This window comes from Brassica rapa, chromosome A05, assembly GCF_000309985.2.
Source record: "Brassica rapa cultivar Chiifu-401-42 chromosome A05, CAAS_Brap_v3.01, whole genome shotgun sequence".
Taxonomy (NCBI): domain Eukaryota; kingdom Viridiplantae; phylum Streptophyta; class Magnoliopsida; order Brassicales; family Brassicaceae; genus Brassica; species Brassica rapa.
In genome coordinates this window covers 2,478,156-2,499,083 of record NC_024799.2, presented here as the reverse complement: position 1 = coordinate 2,499,083, position 20,928 = coordinate 2,478,156, and the positions used below count along the sequence as shown (strand labels likewise).

Sequence of the window (20,928 nt, the reverse complement as noted above, 5' to 3'; positions counted from 1 at the left end):
GTTATACCAATTCACCATATGAAATTTAACATAAATTTTTATTTCGCCCTAGGGGCGTATACATTAATTATTTAAAAACCAACATATAGCTACATGCTTATTTAAGGTTAGCAAACATGTAACGAACGAAGATAACTTCTACTAGATATTACTCGATTCGTGACTCGTGAGTAAGCTAAACTTAATCTAGCTAGACTTGAAAGTTAACGTTCGATTTATACTTTTCACCGGGCTCCCAACCGGCCGGAATAACATCAGAAGCCATAACGGTCTCGCCGGAGTCTAGATAAGTCAACCGGAGAGACAGTGGAGCCCGTAAAGGTGACGTCACGTCAAGCTTCCACACCGCACCCCATGATTGGCTCATCGGAAGCCATGTGTCCGAATCTAAAGCTTGTTTGAGTTCAACCAGGCCGATCTCGCCGTCTCCGTCTTCATACTCAATCAAAGCCGCGAAGGAGTAAGGGTTTGAACCATTTTCCACGTGAAACGTCACCGTTTCGCCAATATAGTTGCACTCAACTCTACAAACAAATAAGAGAAAACAATAATTACAACAAAAATAATAACCAAACTTTAGTTTATAATGTTGTTGTAGTCATTTATTTACTGTGAGACATATATATATATACTTTCTATAAAGAATCTGCAAAACTCCGACATCTCGAAGCTGACTATCTTGACCAGAACTCGCCAGTGCACCAAACGCTGTACCGCTCAAATCGAAATGGACCGATTCTGTGACGCATCCTTTACATTCATCTGTAATCACTACCGTAACCGGGTTCGTTGAACACGCTGGTTTTGAAGTGCATTTTATCTGTACACCAACATAAGGACTTTAATTTATTAAAAGCTTTCTTTATTGTAATAAGTTTATCATGTAGAACCTGATAACATGCGCCACATCCTTTCCCCGACTTATACAACGACGGACCTCCGGCTGATACCATGGACGAAAACGGAGCTTGTGCCACAGCATTTTCATAACCACACGCTCCACCTTTCATTATTTTGTAGTCTAGTTAGTTTTATATATAGAGCTAAATAATTTATATAGAGATGTAAGTGCATGTTGCATAGTATACCGTTGCTTCCGTAGCCGGTGGGGCTGCCATACCACGTAGCTCCAGCTAGAGACCAATCTGAATCGCCCGTTGCAGCAGAAATATTGAGTCTTTTTGGGTAAAAGCAATGAGCAGAGTTTAATAGAATAAAAGTTATTAGACCAAAGAATAAGTTCATGATAATGTGACATCGCTCTAAGACAAGAATTGTCATTGTAATAATAAGTAACTAGTTAGTCATAAATTGGTGTTACTTTATAGATTTATCGTTCATCGATCGAAACCCGTGAAGGACTCTACTACCCAACTGTTTTAAGCCACGTGTCATATAGTAATGTCTAGTACGCCTAGCCCAACTTATCGGACACGTGAAGTCTTTTGTCTTTTGTCTTACTTCGAACTGGGTCCTAGGTGACGGTTAAACGGTTAGGCCCACAGTTTCATGTGGTCGAAATTTTCGTTGTCGTAATATGTAATTAATTCTTCTTTACCCCTAAATCAAGGTGAACTGGAATTATATTGGATCTTCGTTTTATCGTATCGATGGCGAAACTTGTACGTTAACGTAGCCGTTAATGGTGGTTTGCTTGGCCGTTGGATATCCATTCACTGATCTACACCATTGAAATCTCAATCCCACGGTTGAAAACGATATAGTGTGTGAATTTATAGAAAAGTTATTCAAACCCAATGTCAGGCGATGAGTTTGAAAATAATCATAGATTGTTGAACGTAAAACTTGGCGTGAATTTCGTTATGACGACTTACTGAAACCGATCCATTGTTTACTTTATGTATTTATCATAGTAAATAATGAAAATCTGAAGTTCAAAAAAAAAAAATGAAAATCTGAAATTTTTTTTTCTTACTAGATTTTGATGACGCACATCCGGCTGACTTCATCGTACACGCAGACGAACAAAAAAATCATTAGATTGGCCCGTATAAATTAGCAGGCCTATTAAGCCCATGCACTTCTTTGGACAACCAAAATAATATGTTTTTACCTAAATAATTTAATATTATGATCTTATATATTAATTAGTTTTATAAATTTTGTATCACTAAACTGTTTAAATTTATTTATGCTGTCTTTTATTTTTATTAATATGAAATTTAATTACTGTTGTTTTAATGTATTATGGATATAAATTAATAGTTGATAATATTAATTAAATTATATATGTGCATCTATTTTATATAATTTTATCTTATTTTAGATAATTTAAAATTATGACTTACCATATTAATTTACTATAATTATTATTTTATCTAAATATTAATCTTTAGACTTTACAAAGCATTTTTTTGTGTGCAAACATGTGACTTTACAAAGCATTAATCATATAAGTTTGTATATCTCTTGTGAGACAACAGTATAGATCATTCATAATCTTATTTTTAGTAAAATCTAGTTCAAGGATTAGATCAAATGGTTGATGCATTTAGTTGGTAAATGCTCGTGAACCAAACTACACGATTCTTTCTATAATGTTTTCTCAAACATATATATATATATATATTACTCTTACGTATGCAACATGGACAAGTATTTTTGTTCGACTGAAATATTGAACTCCGTATTACCATTTTGCTCATGCAAAACAGGGGAAGGATTCAATGAATCAACAAATGAACTAATTCATTTTATTTTATTTAAAGTGGTTGATGCACATCATTAAAATAAAAGGATGATAAATCGTTTGTAATGAATGTTTATGTGCCAGTGTGCCACCGATTAATCAATTATTGGACACCAAATCAGCACCCGAATCCTAACTTTATATTTTTCGTATCACCATGTATCCAAAATGATTAATGTGGATGTACAATTCATGTTTAGTATCCGCATGATTTGTCTACGAACAATAATAGATTATCAAGAATTTCATATTACTACTAAAATACAAAATTCATTTATTGATTTATTGTTTGTAGAAAGTATATGATGGAACTTGGGATTTCTTCCTAATGTCATTTCCTGGCTGTTATCATAATTGGAATTTCGAACTAACGACCAGTTTTAGGTAGACAATAATCATATCCATTGAAAATAATCTTTTCTAACTAACAGTGTTCAGTTTATAAAGCACTAAATGATCCAGCAGAATAATAAACTTCAAAAGGTAAAATAATTGAACTATACTTTTTGGTTTGTATAATAGCGGTTTTAAACTATGGTCCTTCATCATTTTGTAAGCAAATTATTTCTTTTTCCAATGCTAAATTAAGGTAGTTGAGAAATAGAAAGTTGCCATCAACTTGCAATCTTAAGATAACGGATTCCCTCAAACTCAATGAAATCAATGATCATAATAGTAGATGAAGACTTGAAGTTTGTGCAAAGTGAATGATCCGAAAAATCCAAAAACTGCTATTTAGTTTTTGGCGGATTTGAATATTTGTAAGTAGGCATGGTCTGCAACTCATGTACGACAAAAGAAACAACATCCATGGATGGGTGTTCTATTTTTATTTTATTTTATTTTCTATTTTTATGGAACTTGTTTGCGTTTTCCCCTAGTTAATGTGCATGCCACAGATTCATGTCGCTTGTAAAATTTCAACGAGTTTATGCAGTAAAAGATATGAGTTCAAAGCTAATTTAACCGACTTTGATTTGGAAATATAGTTTGCATTTTATCCCAAAAGAGAGTTTTTATGTAGATCTAGTGTATTTTTGTACCGTTTTCATGTATAAAAGCTTTGCAATCCTTTGAACTATTCCTATTGTGAAAAAATATCTTGTGAACTATTATTTTCCTAAATATAGACAAAACATGAACAGTTTTTTCTCCTGTTATCGTTTTTTTTTAAAAGAGCATCCTGTTATCGTATTTTACAATGTAGAAAGTGTAAATACGTATGCGTTTGCTAGTTAAGATGTTAAATTCGTCAGGTTATAACAAAAATAAAATACAACATTTTTGTTTGTTTTTTTTTCTTTTTTTTTGTTTGGTTTTGAGTTGAACACGACCTTAAGATTGCCAACAATCTTAACAAATATAATGCATGGCATATAATATCTGAGATTCACCATCACAGACATAATTTTATTGACAACCCATTTCTTAATCAATGGATTTTAGTGTCTAAACCATTGCTAAAAGTTCACATGTCTAAGAAACTACTAAATGACAAAACAACAGATTAACAAAGATTGTGCACATAGAAGAATCTACATTTGCTAATACATAGGTTACATACAACATCATTCTTTTCTCTCTTTTTTTACAGCATAATAGATTAACAAAGATCTTTTGCATATGAGAAAACATTTCATTAACCTCAATTGTACATAGAAGAATCTACATGTGCTGATACATAGATACATAGATACATACAACATCATTATCTATATTTTCTCTATTTACATTTACATTTCAAAAAAGCCCAAACCGACAAGGTAATTAGAAAGTCAAAGACCCTCGAATGCAAACCGACAAAACAAACAAAACAAAACAGAGTCCTTGACTACAACAAGATTCTTGAAAATTGATTATGGTGTTTAGGATCTTGAACAATTTGTCTAGATTTGATTTCCTCAGCGCAGCGTAATGCCTTCTCGATCTGATAGCCTCCTCCAATACTTACTTCCCTCTCAAGATGACAGCAGTAACTCTCGAACACACTCACATTCACATGCAACTTAAAACCCATCAAGAACAAGAACTCCAGTTCCAAGTTGTTCAAATCTTCTGTCTCTAATCCTCCTACTTTCGCAAAGTATGAGTTTTTGTAGTTCCTGGAAGAGACAAAGAAAAATGAGTCAATTAACTTGAATTTATTTTCCAAGAAAGCAGAGGAATAAAACTTCAACATTCTTTAATTAACTTACATGTCTTCAACGTATTTGGAAGCGACCATGATGGTTGTGATGAGGAGCCGATGTACATTAGTGAGACTGATTCTAAAACCTTGATTATTCTGACAGAACCGGTCAATGTAGACATAAGCCACGACGTAAACCGATGGACCGGCTTTAGTATACCGGAAAATCCTCTCTAAATAGGATTGGATCGTCATGTCAGGAATCTCTAGGCAATCGAAGACACGTGTCTTACCAAAGCCACCGTAGCTCCGGCTGATCCTCTCGTTCCGAGCTAACGTTCGTTCAATGAGAGACGAGAGAACAGAGATCACGAGTGGTGTGCTCGAACCGTCTTGGTAAGAGTATGAATAAAGGTCTGACCGGAGCTTCCTTGGAGATATCGCCAGAGTATTCGAAGACGCCATTAATCAAGAAATCAAGAAATGTATTTCTTGTCGTCTAGTTAAGTTTCTTTTTATTTTTCTTTGGTGAAGAAAATGAATAAAGGGAAAGGGTTTTGAGTGGCTCTTTATATACAGTTAGCTCGAGAAGATGGAGGAGAGTAGCTTTCATGTAGTAGGGCAACTTCCTCTCCTCTTCTTTTTATAAAAAAAAAATAAATATTTTTAAAAAATAAGAATTTGTAGTTACTAGTGTGTACTGAATATTTAATAGTATTAAAACGTAGCTCGTGCGACTACGAAAGTTCAGGTTTTCTTTTTTGAATGTAACTATCTACCAGATTTGAATCACTTTCGTCCAGATAACGCAATTTAATTGCCATCCACTATAACAAGATAACGGTTTATCTTTTTAAATATAAGAACGTTGGAGGAAGGCTAACGAAAATAAGGAAGCAAATGAGGATCAGGACGATCCGTCCACTACAGAAATTGAGACAACGCCTCCTTGGATACCCTGAATCCCTACTTGTCAAATTGATGCATCATGGATCAATAATGGCAGTGTCAGTGGCTTAGGGTGGAGTTTTAAGGATCAAATGGGATTAGAATACTTCGGATTACGGGTGTGTAACAGGAACATCTCAGCTTTGCACGCTGAGATGGAAGGGTTACTTTGGACAGCCTCATGTATGAGAGACAAAGGGATCACTGCAGTACGGTTTGAGACGGACTGCATGGACTTAGTGGATATGACTACAAACCCGATGGACTGGCCAGCTTTCGCGACAGAGATCGAGGTGTTCCAAAGGTTACAGGAAGACTTCGAGGATGTGAGACTGTCTCATATTCCTCGAAGTCGAAATGGCCGGGCAGATGGATTAGCAAAAGATGCAAGGACCAGAGGTTTTATCTTCTCCCATATAGATCAGATCTGGATAGATGAAGATGCTCCTCGGAGAATCGGCTCGTCTGCTCTCCACTTGATCTACCTTAAATGAATAGACGACAAAAAAAAAAAAAAGAATCTAGCTAATAGAAAAACGTATTTGTTGTTTCTAATACTATATGTTTTTCGCTAGCTAAACCTACTGTAGTGAGCGTTTATATAAAACCGACATGATTTTATATAAATTCCTGTAGAATTTTCTTGATGATTTTTTTTTTTTTGACAAAGATGATTTTTTTGTATAAGTAATTGTTCAATATATATTAAGATAGTGAGTGAGAAGGTACACTAAATCTACATGATTTTTACAATATGGAATTTTATCGAAAAGAGAATCGACATGGGTTTTTGGAGTCATATGGAAGCTGGAGAGAAGTTACTAAAACAAGTAATTATTTATTTTACAAGCTGCAAGAAACAAATGTGTAAGTGCAACAGCTAGGCTTTTGTTTTTTATCCATATTTTATTCACATAATATTATTAAATCAACTGATATTAATGAACCAGCTTCAAAGTACTTTAAGCAAATATTATACAAAGATTAAAATAGAACTTAGAGGAATCTATAACTATAATTAAACAAAGGGGGGGAGAGTACTCCGCCGACAGCCTGTAGAAGACGGTGGAGAGAGATGTCAACTCAACATCGGTGATACTCTCTAGTGGAGCCGGAGGTTTTGAGTAGGGGCCTACTCATGTTAGTGTTTTTAACAAGTGGTTCTAACGCGTGTACTATTTAGAAGCACGTGTGACTTTCGTCAACGTCGACGTCGCGAGCTTCCAAAGACCACAAGACGACTCACACGTATGGACGTTAACTCAAAGACAACGCACAACCATTTTTTTTCTGGTGGAAACACACAACATTTCTGTATTTTTCAATGATATATACTTCGTCTGATGCGTTTTGGTGTGCTAAATTAAAGAACTTAACCACATACGACGTATGTATTGTACAATCTAAGATTTAGAAACTCATACATATTTTTAGGTTAATTATAATATATGTTTTTGAAAATTAAAAAATCATGTGATTTACGTTTAAGAATTCTTTAAACTTTAGGGATTAGCACGAATGTTTCATCTTAGATATATCAAGATTCAAAAAAAAAAAACTCATTACATGGGTAAATCCAACTTTTAAATTTCTTATTTATTTACTATTTTATTTTTTTACAAGGCGTCTTGAATACGAATGTTAATAATATAAGTGTGTTGTCGCTATATATCTTCTTGCTATACCAAACGCAATAAATATGAAACCATTCAAATCTTTCATCCTTCTCAAATATCTGCTCGACAACTGCAACTCGAACTAAAAGAAAGTACGAGTTCTTGATCTAGGGTACATGCCAGCATAGTAGAAATTATACCTGACCGATGATCTGTTTTATTTCCATGTGGTAAATAATAAACTATATACAGTACTAAAATAGATGAAAGTGGAGGGACAACCAAAATAAAGTACAAGTAATAAATTGAGATACCCGAAACGAAGCTACCGCCACCGCACGAATACGTTTTATAATAAATGCAAAAATGAAGGGGACCCGATTTGATTTCCCTTACACCAAAAAATCATCACGTCAAAACTATTTACCATGTCATCATTGTCTTATTCAATTATTTTTCTATTTAATTATTTCTTCCCCACCTTTATTTATTAGATATAACATCAGTTTTTTTCTTGATTTATATTCATATCTATGATATATCATTGTCATTTTAAAAGGAAGATATACACTATACAGCGTAGTCATTATCGATCTAAGAAATGAATATGTTATACGCTCCACTCAATAATCAGCATAACTAGTATTTAATATGTGTTTTCACATGAAGTTCGAATGGAATAATTATTCGGTTGAGAAAATATTATGGTCAGTTTACGAAAAATATATATATAAAAAAAATACTATGGTCCATTTTGTTGTTTTTAGTCAGCAATACAAATATAATACCAAAACTGAATCTATATAGTAGCACAACGTGTAACGACTATACAAGGCAAAATACTTAAATGCTATGGTAAACAATGTTTTGAAAAATAGTAACCTTGTTTTTCATAATTACTTTGTTTTGACTTTTATCAGTTGTGGTTCTAGTTTTCATTAAGCATTCACCATTCGATCATGATTCTTTACTATATAAAAACTACAATGAAAAAGTAGATACATGCATAAGTTACAAAAAAAAAAAAAAAAAAGTAGATACATGCACAATAAAATAAAACAAGCGTCATTGCTTTATGATGTACATACATAAAAACACTGAATCACTGATTGACTGGATCTTATTTATAAAATTTAGATGTTATGAATATATATGGCACTGATTGACTGGAAACACATTTATGAAATTTAGATTTTGGAGTCGATCGATATGTACGAAGGTTAAAGAAAGTACTACAGTATTTGTCGACGCTGGCCGTACACAAATTGTCAGGCTCCATAACTTATGCCCGATAGATATGTATCATGACACTCTCTGATTAACATATCTGTCTCCATCTCGAGATTCGTGTTCGAGATCTATAAGATGAATTGCTTTTAATGTCTACGTACGTACGTACGAAACTTCTTTCATCATTCATATTCTTTACTCGGTGTTCTCCAGTATGGGTTACAGGTAGTTACTAACGTAACCACTAAATCAAATATTGTAACACTCAACTTGTGATTATTTTTTACGTACTGTATAGTCAAAAAGAAAAAAGAACATTTGGAATGATAATCAGCGGAAACATCTTGAGCCGATAATGGAGGTTGTATTGGCCCTAATTCAGCATTGTTGCATACATATATTAATTTATTTTTATTTTATGTTATATGGATCTGATCGTATCCCTTGATTTATGGAATCGAAAAGTCATGAACATCAAATTCGCCTGTAAAAATCAGACATTTCGTTTCAGATATCTTATCATATGACCTACCAATAAAAGTAAATGATTACACAATAGTAGTCTTTAGTGTGTCTATTATTTTGGGTATCTACCTGTACGCAGGATTGTGGGAACTGGGAAATATACATGTCCGAGTGCGCTGATAGGCTTTCGTCTGGGCTTTTATGGGCCTAATGTTTGGGCTTACGCTGGTTATATCCAAACTCCACCACGGAGCAACTTACGCTGAGGTGGCGATACTTAATTGGCTAATAACCTTATGAAGTGCGTGGCGAGAATAACGCGTTCTTATAAAAGGAGCAGAGTCGGGTCAAACTCATAAAGATCCGAACATTTCTTATCGTTCTCGTCGAATCAAGGTGAGTTTTTCTAATTTGATTTTTTTAGTGTTGTTTGATTCAATGGTATCGTAATTGAGGGATCGTTAGATGATGTGTTGTTAATTGAGATCATGAGATGATAGTGTAGATCTGATTATATCGATTTACGATCTGATACGGTTTCATGTTGCCTTGACGTATCTTAGAAATGTAGTGTAGAATCTCGCCATGGTTATATAGCTATATTGGTTACAAATGTTGAATCCGAATGCCACGTGTTTAGAATTTGCAAACAGAACCATGGTGTTTAGATTAGATTACATTAGATGAACAACTGATCATGATGTTTAGGTTTCTCATTTTTCTTTTACATTATTTAGTTTTGAACTCCTTATTTTAGCTAACTAATTTAATACTTATATTAAAAGTTTGCTGCTGAGAGAAAAAATAATTTTTGTACGCGCATGTTTCAGTTAGTTAAAAGAAGAGAAGGATATGGTGGGAAGTGGAGCTCCGCAGAGAGGAAGTGCAGCTGCGGCTGCTAGCATGCGTAGGAGGAAGCCTAGCGGAAGTGGAGGAGGAGCCTCTGGTGGTGGTGGTGGTGCTGCAGGATCCATGCTTCAGTTCTACACGGATGACGCACCGGGTCTCAAGATCTCCCCTAATGTTGTCCTTGTCATGAGCATTGGTTTCATTGCTTTTGTCGCTGTTCTTCATGTCATGGGCAAGCTCTACTTTGTCAAGTGATGAGACTAGAGAGAGCGAGAGAGAGCTTGAAACTCACATAATAGTTGCAAGAAGTGATCAGTATTAGACAGTGGTTTCAACTCATGTGTTTATTTTTGTGACTATCTTTATAAAAATTTCAGTTTTGATTTTCTGCATATTATTTAAGTGATAAACATTTATATACATCTTACATATTTGTGAGATATAATTATACAAGTATTCATGTTCACATGAACTAAATTTAAAAAATGCTATACAAAGCCAAACAATCGTAATCAAATCCACACTATCTATTATTCGAGTGAGTTTGATCATCCTCTCAAGAAATCGAGTGTCTGGGTTATATCCTATAGGAATCAGTTCGTGTTTACTAGGGTTGGGATGCCCTTGTTTCTCTTTCGGATCATATATGTTTCAGCTTTTGTATGCAGAGGTGTAAACGTTGCTGCATCTCATCCCTTAGTAACAACCACTTTACTTTAGCTCAGGTTTATATCATCCATAAATTATCAGGATATTGGATACGTATCAACACGAGTATAAGTGTTAATTATCTCTATCGTCTTGCTTAGACAAGCAGGCAAACATGTACGCGGTGTGGTCGGCTCGGCCTATAAGATTGAAAAGCAAGCAGCAGGTATGCTTTGTTATTCGGTCTTACACTTCGATCGATAGTTGGTTAAAAAAGATATATGCATAGACAAACAGAAGGCTCTAAGAACGTTATCGAATTATACCACCGTTGATTTGTATATACAGGTTTGAAAGATGTACGTGAAGAATTTCCCACGAGAGAAGCTTCTCGATTCAGTTCTCAAGTAAGTATATACTCGTCTCTTTGCTCTTCTATGTTAGAATGTAGGAGCTGAACTAGTTTAGAATAAGCAAGTAACCAACAATATTGTATGATAGTATTGTGTAATGGAGTTATTTGTCTTGTTCAACCTCAAATATCGAACCGTGCTTCGGCAATAAAGCAAGAGAGGAACCCTTTTGACAAGGGAAGTGAACAAGATTAGCAACTATTGTATCTCCCTATGAGGAAAATCAAACCCCATTTTCTAGTTACGAATTTGATTTAAGACATTGTTTTGTTTAGTGTAAAGGCAAAATATGTAATATCTTGTTTTTTTTTGTTTGTTTCAAGGGTTTTGGTTCTTTAGTAGCAATACAAGATAATTATGATATCATACCGTCTTTAACCCAAGTTTCGGTTCTATAGAAGATTAAGACCGGTTATACTTATATGAACATTAGATTCTTGGTTATGTACTAAGTACATTGTACTTGGTCAGTTTCCTTTAGCTAATTTAGGTTATCTATTTGGGTTTAGTTCGGTCTAATGTAACAAACTTCATCTTCATCTCTCAAGCTTAATCTGTTTTCGTAATATGGTATCAATGCTATCATCAAACTCGAATCTCCATTAATCCTCTTATAACCGATCTTGATCTTGAATTTTTGAACTTTAATTTAATCTTCATATAACCGGATATAATCGGTCTTGAGTTTTTACTTTTTATTGATCTTCAATAGGTTCAGTTTTTGTTTCTTATGAAAGAGTCATCAAACTAAAGAAAAATCTGACACAACCAGCTTAGTTAAAGAAAACAGAACGTGTGTCTAGTAGATTCACTAAACGGGGACCAAGCCTCCATGGTTTTTCTTCTGGTTTGTATCTAAACAAGTCTGGTCGAAACGTAAAGTCGCAGAAAGGGTGCAAGTGGATAATATATTTAAACTCTGAGAGCTGACGTCGTTTAGTATAAGCAAAAATTAATGTAGCCTTTCCTTATTCATAAATGATTTACTCATTTGTAATTACTTTTTACTTGTTAACGATTTGTTATTTGTTTTCTAAAGAAAAATAAGGCTTAAATAAATAACGTAGAAGAAAAGGTAAAAATAAAGTTTAAAATTGGTAATAATTAACAATTTAATGGGGTTGAGTTTAGCAGAGTTTGATTTTTAACAACTAGTTTTACGCTCCCGTTGCTCGTCCGTCACGTGATAAACGCCGCTATGATCGCAAAACGTCATCATCACGTGACTATACCCCCCAAACCCAATCCCCAAGAAGAACAAAAAAAAAAAAAGAAGTGACGTCGGACTAAAACGGAGGAATGTGGTGGTGGTGGTGGTGAAGTTGGACATGTTGTGGTTGTCTCATAACCTCCTTCTGGCGTCTAAGCTCCATCACCTTCCGGTGAGAGTTGGAATGCTGAGTCAAAACGAAAGTAGGACTCGAAGCCGGTCTGTATTCCGGTACAAGCCTACCGGATTTAAACCGGACTCCACATGCGTTACAAAGAGTCTTAGGCCCGAGTGGACCGGTCCTCCATTGTGGTGTCTTATCCGAAGCACAGTGTGTGCATCTCCTCATCCCTCCTTCAGCCGTCTCCGTTGTGGACTGATAATTTCTTCCTCCGCCGCCGGAGTGTTCTTTCTTAGGCTTGAGTTTCCCGGCGACATGAACCTCCTGGTCGGATTCGGACATAGGTGCCCATGTTCCAGCGTAAGCAGCTGGAACTCTCGATCGTTTGCTTCTTGGTTTGCCGGGAAACGAGGTCTCAGTTTTGACGGTAGTCATGGTTCCTCCCAATGGGTTCGCCGGAAAGTCAGCAAAGGAGTCGTCGACGAACTGTGAGAGCCACTCAAGGTGAGCAGCGTCGTCACTCTACACAAAACAAGAAAACAAAAACATTAAAATAAAATAAAAGAAAATCAAGAAAGTCTAATGAATATGAGAGAACATACGGGAACGCATATGTCGTGGAGGAAGGAATGATCAGCGGAAGAAGGGTGGTGGTGGTGGAAGTTAGGGTTCTGAGGAGGAGGGAAGGAGGAGGAGGAAGTAGCGGCGGTGGAAGTGGAGGAAGAGGCGGAGAAGATGTCTTCATTGGAGAAATCAAGAAGGTCATCGACTCGAAGTAAGTCTGGTGATGATAAGCCATAGAGGTCCATTGTTTAGTTAGGATGGTTGATGGAAGGCTCTCTTACAAACTCTGACTCTGTCTCTTTCTCACTCTCTCTACTAGACTGGTTAGAGTCTTTAATAGGAAGAGATAATGAGAGAGAGAGAGAGAGGAGAAGAGGGCAAGAGAACGTGCAGAGAGAGTGACCATGCACCGTGAGTGACCGACTCAACCTATTCACTACTCTCTTTTTTTCTTAAAAAAAAGTATTTATTATCCAAAACAAAACAAACAAAAAATGAGTAAAAATTATGCATTATTACGTTGTGAATAAAAGCAAATCAAACACGTAGAAAGTAAAAACACTTAGAAAGAAAACATAATCGAGACAATTATATGTTTTAGAGTGTATATTAATTGTTGACAAAAGAGAGAGTGTATATTAATTATGTGGATGAATAATTTACAACTGCTAAACTCATTTTTCAGTCCAACAAATAGATTTTTTTTGGTGTACAGATGTATAAATCATTCCTGAATCAATACATTAGCTGTTTATTAGCTATCCAATGCTCGAAACTTTCCACACGGTTAACTAAATCTTAGTCTAAATTTACTATTAATAATTTTGGTAAGTATCACAAAACTATATGAATTTGCAGATGTTATTGTGCGGCTCAATACAATATGTATATACTCAATTCCTGATATTTGATCACTACGTTGATCAATGGTGATAAGCCGATTGAAACCCTGTTATAAAGCTGGAGCTTCGTTGACAAAAAAAAAAAGCTGGAGCTTTAACATGTCACATATATAACAAACGTTCAACTTCAAGAACATATGAGTTGATTTTGGAAAAATAGTAGTTGAATAGTTCATTTTGTATGTTTTCACGTGTTTCTCTCGTGATTTCATTAAAATAAATTTTGTTTAAGCCAGCATATAATACGTTATAGTATATTGGGGAAATGCCTTGTTGCTGCGTTTTGGAGATTAGGGACGGATGATTCAAGTGGACTAGAATATAATTGTAGTCAATTCGATTCAAGTGGACGCCAGAGCAAATAGTAAATTAGATGTTGTTTCTTAATTGTGTATTTCTCACTCAATATTAATGAAAATCATTTGACAAAAATTGTAGTCATTTTTTTTTACTGAAAAAACAAAATAAAAATGACTACAATTCAGGTTCGAGATATATCTGATGATAAAAATGAAGACCTATTTTTAAACATCACACACGATTATCATTGGTTTCTTATATTTTTCAGAAAATTCATTTAAAAGAACATTACTTTCCAAATTTATTTAAGGAAATTAATCAACATATCTAACTCAAATTTGTTTTTTTTTTTGTTTTTTTTTTGTCATCAAGATACAGACTCATACTGACTCTGTGAACCAAACTGGGTGATCTGCATCCATGTGAACGACGAAAGACGATTGATTTCGAGCACTGCGTGCTAGACTATCCGCCTTTGAATTGTGCGTCTGTGGTACATAGATGAGCTCTGATCGGGTGAATCTCTCCTTCAGGATCTTGATATCTTCCAAATAATTTGCAAAAGCTGGTCATTCCTCTGGTTCCGAAACCATCTTCACCATTTGAGAACAATCTGTTGCAAACGTAACTTGAAATTGACGCAAGTTCTTCATATATTTCATTGCCCATAATAATGCTTCCATTTCTGCATGGAGAGGCGAGAGAGTAGCCCTCACATTTTGAGCCCCCAACAAACCATCAAAACCTTCCAGAGTACTGAACCAACCTTGTCCTGAAAAATTAACACCCTCCTTCCACGAGCCATCCGTAAAACACCATGCTGGGATCGACGGCAGGACCGTAGCTGCTGATGGTGATGGTATCCTCTGATCATTCTTTACTTGTGCCTCAGCCCACAATTTGGATTCTGTTTCAGCCAATTTTAGCGTGTCCATAGAATTTATTTAAACAAGAAATTTATGATACTAATTAAAACAACTTTACCAAACTAGAATATCGTTAACCTAACCTGAGTTTTTTGTTTTTGGTAAAATGTGACCTAACCTGAGTTTATAATTTCAACCTTTTTGTTTCTTCTTATAGTCTACAGAAAATGTCTTTAGCCATCATATATACGTCTCTTTCACTGCTCCTGTCTAGTGTTATGTACGTATTATGTAGTGGGTCATATTCTCAGTGTTCTTTTTCTTTCTAGTAAATGATAAATATATGAAACTTTGCTATTTGGCTACCTAATTGTTTGTTTTAAAATTAAATTTGGGGATACATTTGTTATAATTTAGATAAATTATAACAAGGAAAATTTGAATACATATATATACCTAATTATATTTGACAATTTGCTCGGCTCATGTGCTATAAAATTCTGCGCCATTGTCCAACTAATCAAGGCCTATACATTGAAATACATATAATTATGAACTTTTAAAAGCTCAAAAATAAATTAAAAGCGACTTCCACAGCATAATATATATGCTGCAGGCGAATAATATGTAAAAGAGCAATTAGTCTGAATTATTTTATTTTACGAATAAACGAGTTGTGTTCGGCGGATAAACTATTGATTAACATTAATATTGCCCTCCATCTCTTAGTTTTTTTCCAACTAAATGCAGGTATACACATGGTTTACGGTACGTGCCGACAATTTTAGTTCTTGACCTATCCACACAAGATAAATTATTTTCATCTTTTACGGAAATAAATATATGAACCAGTAAAGAAAAGTCATTTACCCACGTGGCTGCATGTGGGGGCCATGAACATCACAAAAGAAGAAGGAATAAGGTGGTTAAAAAAATAAAATAAAAAGTAGATAGAATACAGAATAGTTAACCATTTGACCCTCCATACATATATTATATGAAATTTGTGTTTAAATTTGAGGCGTAACTTTCAGTTTCCCTACAAACATGAAATTAAATAGTAAATATTGGTTTGCACGAGTAAAATATCATCATCTACACAAAACTAAATGTAAATATGGTTTAATTTAAACGAAGGAGAAAGAAACGGGCCGTGTCGTGTGACGCTTACTAGGGTTTATCACAATAAGATAAGCTTTAATTTATATAACATCGTATTTTGAATTCTAATTAATTCTTATACTAATACTAGTATATTACTAACAAAGTGACTCTCCACAAGGGCCCAACCCCACTGCACATTCAGTGTTAATTAAACACGATGGCACGGAAGGAGAGGTACCCATATGAGATATTTGTTTTTTTACTATTCTTTTAATTAATCTTCACTTACTACCGACAGTGTCTTTTCCAGCTGGCACCTACACCTTGGTGCATTTACTTTCGTACACGGTACATTCCCATGTTACAAACCTTTTTTTACTATTTATATAATTATTTTCCAATAAAAAATACATTTGCTGCAGTAAAGTAAATTTATATCTTCCAAAAATAAGGAGATAGAGAAAGCGAGAAAATTAATCTAGACGAAGTACATCGACGTACGGTGGCAGTGGAACTATCTTCTCGTTAGTCCCTCTTCCTCAATCAGAGTCACTTGTTCTGGTCATATATTTTAAGAAGATTTTTTTTGCTTACTTTTTTGAGTGCCCCCGAATGTTGTGGTCTCGTGACTCTAGTAGTGGAAGTGAGCAAGTGACCACTATGAACGCTCCTAAGTCGCATAAACTAATATTAGTATACATGTAAGTACGAATATATATGTCATTATTGACATTATACTAAAGCTTTTTTGTTTATTCTTTTGATTTTTTGTTTCTTGAATCACGTGACGTGACAGAGGACGGTGATCCCAAAGTAAACAGCAAGAACACGTGCGGCCTCATGTGCCCATAATGACACCGAATATTATTATATGAGTTTTTTTTTTCTCAACAACACTAGGTAGCTCTTTTTAAAAAGTCAATTGTAGAAGAAAAAAATTACGTATAAATATTAAAACAAAAGAAGTCATTTAAAAAAAAAGATAATAATCCCTTCTGACGGATAACATGCAAAAATGATAGACCATATGCTCTTCCTTTATCCCTCTTGTCCCCTTCTTTAGTATTTTCTTATGTTTAGTAAATAAGTGTTTACTACATATGTACAAGTATACAACCTTTACTTTACATGCATTATACCTCTATAGCCAGTTTCACATTCTCAAGCAACACCCAAGAATGGTAGTGTCAATTCTAGAGACTTGCATTTATTCAAAGTTTCACCATTACGTACCTAACTAGGAAAACATAATAACTCTATGATAAGTCGATGGCTTAAATGGATAAATAAAAGAAGAAGAAGAAGAAAATAGCGTAAATAACAGAAATAAGAATTCGTATAATTATGACAGAACAAACGATAGTTTAGCTGTTAAGCAATATAATTTCTCAAATGAACCCTATGTATAGATTCATTCTCGCCACAATGTTGGGAACCATTTGAAGAAGATCATTTTCATGAATATGATTATTTATTTATGAGAAGAAACTGCACAAGAAAATATTTTAGACAAATTCTAAAAAAGTACTGTCACAGCTGGAATATTTATATTTCATATTTTCCCCAAATTACAAAACTAAGCTTATGATACAAAAAAATGTATCAAAATATTGATATTAAGTTATTTGTTAGAAAAGAAAACAAGTAGACGTCAAAAAAAAAAAACAAGTTTTTATAAATCTTTTAATTTTAAGGGACAAAATTGCAATAGTGTTCTGCTCTTAAAATATTCCTCAATTATTATGATTTATAACCAACAACCCAAAAACTGATAGAGAAGAGATGAAAGCGATTTAACCAGACCGTACCGGCTATATGTTTATGGGCCGTGGAGCCTACTTTATGTTGAATGCGACAGCGACAATTGAAGATAGATATCCAAAGAAATTGTGTCGGACCTATTCAATTCTTTTTATGAAATAAGTTACTCAGCATTACTGCATTCATCTAGACAAATCTAAAGTTTATTTGTCATTTTCCGGTTATATGGATCCTGGCATCCTCTGGTGTGTTTTGTGTTACTTCTTCCATACTTGAGAAAAACATAGGCCAAAGTTACATCTTCGGCCTGATGTCTGTTAATTTACGTATAACTTCAAGCTAGCAATCATCATGTTGACAGTCTACTGGGCCGTTAATATTATAACCCATTTGTAATGGGCCTCGTTGCTGCTGTATGTCCATGTTATAATAAACATAATACATTCAACACTCCTGAGCTTACAAAAAAATAAAACAAGACGACTTAATTATATTCCATGCATTCATGATTCTATACACTTTGAGATTCAATTAATCCATCTGTGGTCTATGCGAACCTAAAGATTTAAAAAACCGAGAACAAAAAGAGTACTCAATGTCGAATAGATCATTCCTTCGGACCGAACCAACTTGCCATCAGCAGCTAGATTGGTCGAAGTCTCCGACGCAAGTAAACCACTTAAGTTGAAATTTGGGTTAGTTCCGTACAAAGACTGTACTCCAACGACATCATCAACGTTCAAGTCCACTTTCTTGCTTCTGGGCTTTAACGTTGGGTACATAGCCGCGTCTTTCGCCGAGCTATGGCCCAGCCCAAGCACGTGACCTATCTCGTGCACAGCTACAGACTCCAAATCAACGGCAACCGTCGATTTCTCCTCATGGAAATCGACGGCCCACGTCTCTGCTTTGTCCAGATGAAGCCTACCGTTTTCCGGCGAGAAAGTGTGCGCTAAAACGCCTAAAACACCGTCGAACGGCTCTCCGTCGCCGTGGTCTCCGGCGAAGAATCCGATTTTGATGTCGGCGGTGTCGTAGTCCTCTGTTTCGACGAAGCTTACGGGGATCACCGAAGCCCACTTGGCGAAAGCGTGTCGGAACACGCGGCGTATTTGTGTTGGTGTTAGATAAGGGGTTAGGTTCTCCTGCGAGAAGGCGTAGGTGAGTTGCAGTGGGATGTTGTCGTCTCTTGTCCACCTGGGCCTTCCGGGGAAATACACGTATTTTTGTTTTGTGTGAAACGGCGGCGTTTTGGAGTCCACGTCATCAGGGAATCCGCATCTTGGTAACCGAACGTGTGACAACGTGTCGGAATCTGGTTTCCCGGTTATCGGTAGACCGAGGTTTTTTTGGTAGCGAGAGAGAGCTTGCTCGAACGAGACGTTGTTGTTGTTGCGTTGGAGGTAACCGAACCGGTGAAGGTGACGTTTTATTTCCGGTATATTGACGTTGTGCCGTGATGGTTTGATCGTGAATTGAGATGGGTTTCGAGCTTCGATGGGTTGTGGGATATGATAGATAAGAAAGAAGAAGGAGAAGACGGTGATGGGTTTACGATTGTATGGATGATGATGCATGGTGTGATCGATGATGTTGAACCTGTAGTGGAGGGAAAAGCATAGGTTATAAATATATATATAGAAAGATATTTTTGGTTTAATGGGTTTGGAACGTTTGGTTATTAAATTCATGAATGGATTGTGTTTAGTTCAGGAGTAAGTTATTTACTAAACCAAAACACACCAAATTTTGATTCGACAAGTTAAGTGAAATAAAGGAAATACTACGTTGACTGTTGAGTTTTAAAGATATAGCAGTATAAGAAGAAAAGTTCAATAATACTACTCTCCCTTGAATTGGGACTTCGACAAAGAGAAAACGTGGAGGTTAGAACGACTTGACAAACTTTTTTCACAAAAAAAAGTTTTGGTTTAAAATTAAAACATAGTATATGTTTGGTAAAGTTATGAAAAGGTTGGCTTAAGAAAATAATCAGAAAGTTGTTCAAAAAAAAAAAAAAAAAAAAAAAAAAAAAAAAAAATAATCAGAAATTAGATAGGAGGAAATAGTAACAACTTAAAACGAACGGGTATGATGTTAGTCATCACACCAACTCCTCTATGAGAAAGAGAAGAAGTAGCTTTGAGATGAAGTATAAAAGAAAAGTCTGAGCTAGTTCGTTAGAGTCAGTTTCTTTCTTCCTATTTGACGTGAAGACTACTCTATGTCAATGATTGTCTCCAACGATTTCTGGTAGGCTTATTTTGGACCCTATCTTATCATATAGACGATATAAAAGACTAATATTTATTGATACGTCAATTCATGCTGAAATAGTTGAAAACACTTTTTTTTTTCCCAAATTGAAATTTCATTCATAGTTAAAATACCAAATTCATACAAAGCTGACAGCAAAACGAAATAGCCGCAGAAGCAAGAGCCCATAGAAAACGGCAACTAGAACCCACACAGGGGCGACTTAAACCCACACCGGGATGACTCAAGGATAAAACAAAATCAACTCCACAACTAGAACCAAACAAGCTGTTAACAAATACGAAGCAGGAACATATAACATAACGACTAGCAATCTTTAAAACTAAGCAAAGACCAAAGATCGGGAGTTACCGCTGCTGCCCATAGCCCGCCACCCGGTAACCTCCACTTCTGCATCCAAACCACGACCTATCGTTGCTGCCTCGCCCGCCAAACGATAAGATCAAGAACCGAAAGCTTCAAAACTCAACAAGGGGAACCGTTGCTTGGTCCACGCGCCTTAGAAACTGATGTGACATTAAACAAAACGTCCAATTCCGTACAAAGAAGCTCTCTCAACACACCAAGAACCAACTGATGAAGCCTTGCCAAATGAACCTCTCCGGTACCACACTCGGAGGAAGAAACCAACGGCAAGCAACCATTAGATACATTACCCTAAAAGAAAGACTGCTAATACAATTGTCATACTCCCGATGAAAAGACAACAGACATATAATTGAACATGGCCAAAAAAAGAATCGCAACAACCTTCACTAAATGAGTTCCAATTCCTAATTAGTCTATCAATCTCCAAAAGATAAGACTGCCTTCAAT

The 20,928-nt window shown here is 35.3% G+C and overlaps 5 protein-coding genes across 5 annotated transcripts; 1 reads left to right on the top strand and 4 right to left on the bottom strand.

Annotated features, from left to right (window-relative positions):
* Positions 1–190: 190 nt before the first annotated feature.
* On the bottom strand, positions 191–1,281 carry EXPB2 (putative expansin-B2). Its single transcript, NM_001302063.1, has 4 exons — positions 1,089–1,281; positions 891–1,003; positions 633–820; positions 191–524 (listed from the first exon to the last, which is right to left on the bottom strand). Exons 1-4 carry the CDS (start codon positions 1,279–1,281, stop codon positions 191–193), a joined length of 828 nt encoding a protein of 275 aa, NP_001288992.1.
* A 3,044-nt stretch (positions 1,282–4,325) lies between these two features.
* On the bottom strand, positions 4,326–6,275 carry LOC103866861 (cyclin-U2-1). The gene is made up of 2 exons (XM_009144852.3): positions 4,906–6,275; positions 4,326–4,812 (listed from the first exon to the last, which is right to left on the bottom strand). Exons 1-2 carry the CDS (start codon positions 5,301–5,303, stop codon positions 4,542–4,544), a joined length of 669 nt encoding a protein of 222 aa, XP_009143100.1. The 5' UTR covers positions 5,304–6,275; the 3' UTR covers positions 4,326–4,541.
* Positions 6,276–9,350: 3,075 nt separating this feature from the next.
* LOC103866860 (protein transport protein Sec61 subunit beta) lies at positions 9,351–10,366 on the top strand. The gene is made up of 2 exons (XM_009144851.3): positions 9,351–9,493; positions 9,928–10,366. The coding sequence occupies exon 2, from the start codon at positions 9,950–9,952 to the stop codon at positions 10,199–10,201; it is 252 nt and encodes an 83-aa protein (XP_009143099.1). The 5' UTR covers positions 9,351–9,493; positions 9,928–9,949; the 3' UTR covers positions 10,202–10,366.
* A 1,691-nt stretch (positions 10,367–12,057) lies between these two features.
* On the bottom strand, positions 12,058–13,396 carry LOC103866859 (GATA transcription factor 2). The gene is made up of 2 exons (XM_009144849.3): positions 12,941–13,396; positions 12,058–12,860 (listed from the first exon to the last, which is right to left on the bottom strand). Exons 1-2 carry the CDS (start codon positions 13,145–13,147, stop codon positions 12,294–12,296), a joined length of 774 nt encoding a protein of 257 aa, XP_009143097.1. The 5' UTR covers positions 13,148–13,396; the 3' UTR covers positions 12,058–12,293.
* Positions 13,397–18,212: 4,816 nt separating this feature from the next.
* Positions 18,213–20,866, bottom strand: LOC103866858 (metalloendoproteinase 4-MMP). Its single transcript, XM_009144848.3, has one exon. It carries the CDS (start codon positions 19,524–19,526, stop codon positions 18,393–18,395), a length of 1,134 nt encoding a protein of 377 aa, XP_009143096.1. The 5' UTR covers positions 19,527–20,866; the 3' UTR covers positions 18,213–18,392.
* Positions 20,867–20,928: the final 62 nt, after the last annotated feature.